At 39.2% G+C, this 7,465-nt stretch overlaps 1 protein-coding gene across 1 annotated transcript in view; it reads left to right on the top strand.

Moving 5' to 3' along the window:
* The window catches only part of dnajc11a (DnaJ (Hsp40) homolog, subfamily C, member 11a), a 13,099-nt gene extending 6,559 nt beyond the window's left edge, over positions 1-6,540 (top strand). Inside the window, exons 10-16 of the mRNA XM_037684028.1 lie at positions 728-844; positions 2,665-2,820; positions 2,948-3,017; positions 3,256-3,313; positions 5,566-5,708; positions 5,836-5,965; positions 6,098-6,540. Coding sequence (XP_037539956.1) covers positions 728-844; positions 2,665-2,820; positions 2,948-3,017; positions 3,256-3,313; positions 5,566-5,708; positions 5,836-5,965; positions 6,098-6,123 — 700 coding nt within the window. The 3' untranslated portion in view covers positions 6,124-6,540. The remainder of the gene's footprint in view (positions 1-727; positions 845-2,664; positions 2,821-2,947; positions 3,018-3,255; positions 3,314-5,565; positions 5,709-5,835; positions 5,966-6,097) is intronic.
* The last annotated feature ends 925 nt before the right edge of the window (positions 6,541-7,465 follow it).

The raw sequence follows: 7,465 nt of genomic DNA, 5'->3' as shown, positions 1-7,465 counted from the left end.
TGATACACTGCCACCATGCTCCACCCAGAACCCTGATACACTGCCACAATGCTCCACCCAGGACCCTGATATGCTGACACCATGCCCCACCCACCACCACCACGCTTTACCTTGATCACTATCTTGCAACAGGAATTTTATGTGTATTCAAAAGTTAATCCACCTCCATCTATCACACATAATGTACAGCTGTTCTTAAGACACACTTTGGGGTCATCATCATATTTGAAGATAATTTTAAATTCAGTGATTATCACTTTTTTCATCCCAGAATTAGCACACATAACTTCAATACACTGCTCTCCTCATTACCACTTTGAGTTGTGTATCATCAATATCTGGAACTAAGATGTAAGTCCTGAGAACTTGGAATGACGATAGTTATATTTTGTCTCACTTGTAGCAAAAGTCATCTTGTGTTTCTTTCCGTCTGAGTCAGAAATAGGCTTCAGTGTATGTCCAGAAGTTTCATGTGCACTAACAGAGAAGTTCAAATCAGTTACTCACAGATTGAGTTGAACTTCATTTTCTGACAAGTCTGCCAACAAAATGCACAAAACTTTTTTCCTTTAAAATCTTTAAAGACCTCTTTTTGTTTTTACTTTGCTTATTAAATGTGAAACATGAACTGATGCAATGTTGGGACATTTTGTATTCAATAACCGGCAGCTAAAATGTGTGTAAGCTACGTTTTACAGAGGTAGTGACTTTGTTGTTAATGTGACAGATCCGGTTTCTTTGGGACTGTGATAGAGTACGGCGCTGAGAGAAAGATCAGTCGGCACAGTGTGGTGGGGGCCACCGTCAGTGTGGGAGTGCCCCAAGGTGTCTCCCTAAAGATCAAGTAAGTTCAGATCCTTGCTCCAGTTTCTTTTGTTCTGTTTCCAGAGTTTTTTTTTTCTTTTCTACAATGCTGTTGCCATGGCATCTGCACAAGTTACAATGTAATTATGCCAGCCGAATACTTCTGTTTCTTTTTACAAATATGGTCTAAACTGCGAGTTTTTACAAATATATATATACTGTATTTTCCGCCGTAAACGTCGCACCGCCCTATAAATCACATCAGTCCAAATATGTCTGATAAATTGTAAAAATCCATAAATACGTTGCATCAACACCACTGACAACCCGTAAATGTGGGCCAGTGTTGTGCCAAAAATTGATTGGCTGCCAAATGGCAGCCGTGGGAGCTTGCACGGGAGGACTTTTAGAATTTAACAAGATTAACACTTAAAAACAATTGTTTGTTTGTTCGACTGTATAGCAAAGGTGTGTCTCGAACTTTTACTTAATAAATGCACTTTAATGGTCATATTAACTGCATTTCGCCAGGGCGGCGCAGCGAAATGAAGCTGAACAAGCGAGCTGGACAAAGGTGGCAGTCTGTGGCAAGCCGATTGTGTCATTAATAGCCATTTTTACCAATTACATGAGACAACGGCATGCCACACTATTCGACTGCCATCTAGCGGGTGAAAATGGTAGTGTTCAATATTTTCAGTCAGAATGAATGCAAACGGTCATATCTCAGCCAGGGCTTTAACAGACTACTCGAGTCATCTACACATCGATTTCTAGGACATCTTTCGAGTTTTTAAATTTCACGTCGAGTATTCGTGGTGATGTCATTATGTCACCGTTACGTCATTGCGCCACGTGATCCGCACCGGGCGCGGGTTACAAAATGGATTCCTCCAAACAGACAGATGGAGCGGAGCAGGCCCAGTCTTGGCAAACAGGTAGAAATGCATCAATAGTCTGGAAATATTTCACTAAAGATGAATCTTCCGGTTCAACTACTGTAAGGAAACAGAAAATTATTCAACTTCCTGACTGTTTGAAGCTCGTTGCGAACCGGTGTTACACCATATTCTGTGACCACCGTATATTGTGACCGTAGTGGGCGGTGTTGCATGCACTGTTGCAGGTCACAGAATATGGTGTAACACCAGGTCCAATGACCGAACCAGAACCAGCTTCCTCTGACCTTGTTTCACAAACAAAATGCAAAATATATTAATCTCTAAACCTATAAAAAAAATCTATAAACATATTAATCTCTAAACCTAAACTTAATGTGCATCACTGCGGGCGGTGGTGCTGGGTGGTCGACTGCCCCACTTTTTTTAGTTTTGTTTTTTTATTTATTGCATGTTTCTTTCACTTTTGCAGCTTAATAATAATAACTAATAGTTTTGTGTTTTCCTGTGACTTATTTGCAATATGATAAATGGTAGGAGCATAATATATACTCCCAATGTTTTGTTGGTCTTTTTTTGTAAATAATTAACTTTTTTGTGGTTTTATTTATTTTTGTATCTTTAGATCCTATGACTTAATCAACTACTCGAGTTCTACTCGAGTTTTATTATGTTAATGTCGAGTTTAAAAATTATGTAGTCGTTCAACCCCTCATCTCAGCCAAAAATTGGTTTATAAATATGGGGGGAAATCCATAAATACGTGGCTTCGGCAAATAAGTCGCAGGGCTTGTAAATTATGAAAAAAATGTGACTTATAGGGTGAAAAATACAGAAGTATTTGTATAACGATGCTGCTTTTTTGAGCTATAATTTCCTGTCTCGTTAAGAATGGGACACAATTTCACTTTTTTATGTGCGAGTCCTAGAAATAAATGTAATGATGATTCTCTGTGTGCAGATTTAACAGAGCCAGCCAGACCTACTTATTTCCTATTCACCTCACTGACCAACTCCTGCCCAGTGCAGTATTTTACGCCACAGTCGGACCAGTGGTTTTCTACCTCGCCATCCAACAGCTCATTATCCGGCCCTATCTGCGGGCCCAGAAGGAACAGTAAGAAACCCTCTTTGTGTTGTTTACTTCATACAAACACTGTTACTAGAAGTGTCATATTGTGTTATTATGGTCAGATTTTATGAGCTTTTTTTATTTATCTTTTTTGTTTGTTATAACTCAACAGAGAGTTGGAGAAACACAGGGAGAGCTCGGCCTCTAATATAGCCAAGAAGAAGCAGGAGGCAGAGGCTGCTGTGCGTAATACACACTTATAGCTGTGGTGCTGTCAAACGTTACGGCTTAATGTTTGATAATAGATGTAGGTGTTTGTGTCCGACTGTCAAAAACATAAATTCTATCAACCATCAAGGTAAAGGGCTCCGATTGGATCAGATAGCATGCAAAGTACTAGCGGAAATTGATGGTATAATCCATAAAATATGAAATCTCATCGTGTGTTCGTTCCTCTCTGCGCCTCCTTTATCTCCACAGGTTTTACTCATGCAGGAGTCTGTGCGCAGGATTATTGAGGCTGAGGAGTCAAGAATGGGTAAGAACAGTAATCCTTAAGAAATGAGTTTATCCTAGAAATTCTTCTTAAGCAACTTGTAAAAATGTTGTTTTTCTCATTGCCGTTTTTTTTTTTTTTTTTTTAATTTGCATGTTTGTATAATTCTCACTTTAAAATCCTGTGACCAAGGTGATGCATAACAATTTTAGGCTTCTTCAGTCTGTTAAAACATCAGGTATTTAGATGTAGGTCTTTCTTACTTACCTCACAGACCTGTCGTCACTAACACAATGACGGGTGTGGTATTAGCTGTTGTTGTTTGAAATGTTGGTAAAACGAAAGGCCAATAATTCTTTGAAAGACGGCATTTCCATCCAACGATTATTTTCTGAGAGTTTCATTAAAATCTAAAAGTTGATTACAAAGTTTTAACAACAGATCTTTTGGGGCTCGGAAGTTGTGTTGGGAATTACTCTGTTATTACCCCACCGGATTGCAGCTCAATATTTGTCCGTCCTCTAGTTTATCAGATATTTTGCTAACGCTACAGACAAACGAACACACGCATGCACAGGCAAAAACATGATCACCTCTAGCCCTCAGCTGCAGACAATTACTGCATGTCCCACTATCAAATAAAGATCATGGGGACATGACCAGGGGTGCATTGTGGGTAAATGGCACATACAGTGATCACTGAGGAATATTCAAGGAATGACGATAGACTTTGTTGCACTTAAACTAAATTGATAGTTCCTGACAACATTAGGATCCCATGTCTACTGTTTTTAGCTTTCTTTGATGGAAAATGAACAAAACCTTCAGTTTAAATAAACTTCTTTAGTTTGTGTTGTTGAAAAGTGCTTAGAGGCTGCATGTGATGATGGTTCAAACATGGAGTAGGATGTTATTCACAGGATCGTTGTGGTTGCTTTGGAAAGAAGACACCAATAATGTGACTACATTTCAGCGCTCTGCAACTTAATGAAACATTACCAGATTCATCTTGAATAATGCCGTCAGAACATGCAAAAACACATGAGCAGCCCTTTAGGTGTGCAGTTAGATCAATGGGAATAATAAGAATGAAAGAATATTTGAAAAGTGCTGAAGTGTCATTTGTAATTTTTTTGTGGCATTGAATGATTTTGTGAACATATAGTTGCCGTTCTGGCGAAATTCAGGGGAAGTAAGTCGGGCAAAGTGCAGCATAATTGATAAAGTGCAACTTTTATGCAAATTTCACGTCTCCAGCTCGTCCAAAAGGCTCAGTTATGAACAGAAACTCGTAGGTTTGATCATATAACAACCAGTTTTATCCTCTCTTCACTGGCTCCCTGTACGTACCTGAATTGATTTTAAAATTCTCCTGCTAACCTTTAAATGTATAAATGGCTTTGCACCCCCTTATCTCTCAGGCGCTGAGCTCATCTGATCAGCTGCTTTTGGCTGTTCCAAAAACAAGACTGAAGCTCAGAGATCAGGCTTTTTCAGTGTTAGGCCCCAAACTTTGGAACAGTCTGCCCCCCCAACATCAGACAGGCCACTTCACTTCCTGTTTTTAACTCTCTGCTAAAAACTCACCTGTTTTCATTGGCTTTTAACACAGTGTAACTTGATTTAGGACTTGTATTGTTCTGTGTTTTTATGTTTTTCTTATGATGCTTTTAATTAATTTTCAGTACTATCATTACTTTTATTTTTAATTTTTCCCACTAAATTACTCTCATTGATGTTTATTGTTTAGTAAGCACTTGGTAACAGCTGCCGTTTTAAATGTGCTTTATAAATAAAGTTGACTTGATTTTTAAAAAGGTTTAAAAATAGAAGACCATAGATGGTTAGATTTGTGTTGGTCTAGTCTTTTTAGTTTGCTTTTGGTAAACTAACAGGAGTCTAACAGCAGATGGTGATGTTTCCACATGCGAGGATATGCGTGGCATCATTTGACTGAAAAACATTTCTTTGTATTTTAGTTTCAATGTTTTTGAGCGTCAGTGTCGGTTCAGACGTCTCACCAGTTAGTTTTAGTCCTTTCATGGGATTAAATACTATCTTTTAGGACTGCCTCTGCTGAGCTGAAGAACTTTGTTTTCCAGCTGCAGCTCATCGTGTGTCAGGCGAGACACGTCACCGTTGTGTTTATCATTTATTTGTAGAAAATACTTTGTTACTCACTTGAAAATGGCTTTTAAAATTGTAATTTTAACTAAATTATAATGGTTTTAAAGATTTTATGGCTTCGTGTCAGACATCATGTTGCAACGTTCGTGCTGTTTTCTCAACATCAGGTCTGATTATCCTCAACGCCTGGTACGGCAAGTTCGTGACAGACAACAGCCGAAAACACGAGAGGGCAAAGGTCATTGACGTGACGGTGCCGCTGCAATGTCTGGTGAAAGACTCAAAACTCATCCTCACTGAGGCCTCAAAGGTGAGGAGCTGCAGATACATTAATCTGAGAGCTTGAATGCAGATCAGCTAATGTCACTGTGTCCATTTGTCCTGTGTATGAATAGATTATAGTGTTCTGTCCTCTTGTCTTGCTTTTGTCTGTCTAGTCGGGGCTCCCTGGCTTCTACGACCCCTGCGTGGGGGAGGAGAAGAGCCTGAAGGTGCTGTATCAGTTCCGAGGAGTCATGCATCAAGTCCTGTCAGGAGACACAGACCCACTCAGGATACCAAAGCAATGTAAGGCTCTGATAGTGGAACTGATTGTAATCTTGCCCTGATCATGCATTTTATGTACCATGGTCTGTAATTTTATTTCATCCAAAGTACACTGAGGTAACCTCCAGCCTGATTTTTGTTTTTGTTTTCCAGCTCACAGGATTGATGCAGACACATAAAGCTTCCTCCCCTGACCAAAAACACTCATCTCCAGATCGTTGGACGGAAAATGGAGGATCCTATGTTTTAGATACAGCCCCTGGGAATAAGTCTTTGTTACTCAGAAAAAAAAAAGAATTTAACTGTTTGTCTTTATATTCATTTAAATATTGAGGGTGAAGTAAAATCATGACAGACTGAATTGATCAGAACCAGTATCCATGGATGGCGCTGTGGCCAGCTGATTAAATGAATGGTTACTGCTCTAAGTCAGGGTTCTACCCGACTTGGTTTCCATTTATTTATTTTTGCGTGTGGCTTGCAATTTTGAGACAGAGTTCTATGTACTGTACTGTACAAAAACTGCAGTGCCTATATGATTGAAGACAAGCATTTCTGTGTATTTGCCATATGATTAAAATCTTTCTCATGTTGCACAGATTTGCATTAGTTTTGGTGTTGAGTGTTTTTATCCTCACGATTAAACTATATTAAATATTTCATTAGTAGAGTGCGTAAAAACAACATTGGGTTGCAAAAGTATTCACCCCTTTGGCATTTTCTCTCTTTTGCTGCTTTACAATCTTGAATTTAAAAGGATTTGGGGGGACTGTTTCAATTGACACAACATAACCATCACTTGGAAGGTGACAAATATTTTTTATTGGTAAACATAAATAAATAAAAGAATGAAAACCTGAACGTGTATTCACTTCCACCAAATGGCAATAGTTGATGGCACCACAATTTGCAACAAGTCTCTTTAGTTGCATCTTCACAAACTCGCTACGTCTAACTGGACTGTCCATTCATAGCAAAACTGCTCCAGCTCTTTTAAATTGGATTGGTGCAGTTTGTGTTTTAAAGTCAAACCAAAGATGTTCAGTTGGATGGAGGTCTAGGCCTTGACTGGGCCATTGTAGAACTGGTTCTTCTTAAACCACTGGAGTGTTGCTTCAGCAGTGTGTTTAGGTTCGTTGCTGGATCCTGCTGGAAGATGAATCTGTTCCAGTCTTGACCAGGTTTTCCTCGCAATGTGACTCATCACGTCAAATTATCAGGGATTAAGTCAGATTTGGACAAAATTACCTTTTACACAGGGTTTAATTTGTAAACCGATGCAAGAACGTGGATAGTGGTCTGAGGGTGCTCCCCCTGAACATTTAGAATAAAGTAGATGCGATTTCCTGCATTTTGGTGTATTTTAACAGGTTGTTAAACATCTATGGTTATCTACATTTGTAAACACTCCGCTTCTATCCAGCATCCTAACCCACACACACACTTGACGGTTCCAAGTCGACTTCTCCGCTGAATTCACTGTCCGACTCCACATGCCTCCTCAGTCTGTTCATGGCAGCT

The sequence above is a fragment of the Nematolebias whitei genome, chromosome 11, assembly GCF_014905685.2.
Source record: "Nematolebias whitei isolate Nwh7 chromosome 11, NemWhi1, whole genome shotgun sequence".
Lineage (NCBI taxonomy): Eukaryota > Metazoa > Chordata > Actinopteri > Cyprinodontiformes > Rivulidae > Nematolebias > Nematolebias whitei.
Note: the sequence above shows the minus strand (reverse complement) of the source record. Positions and strands in the feature narration are given on the sequence as shown.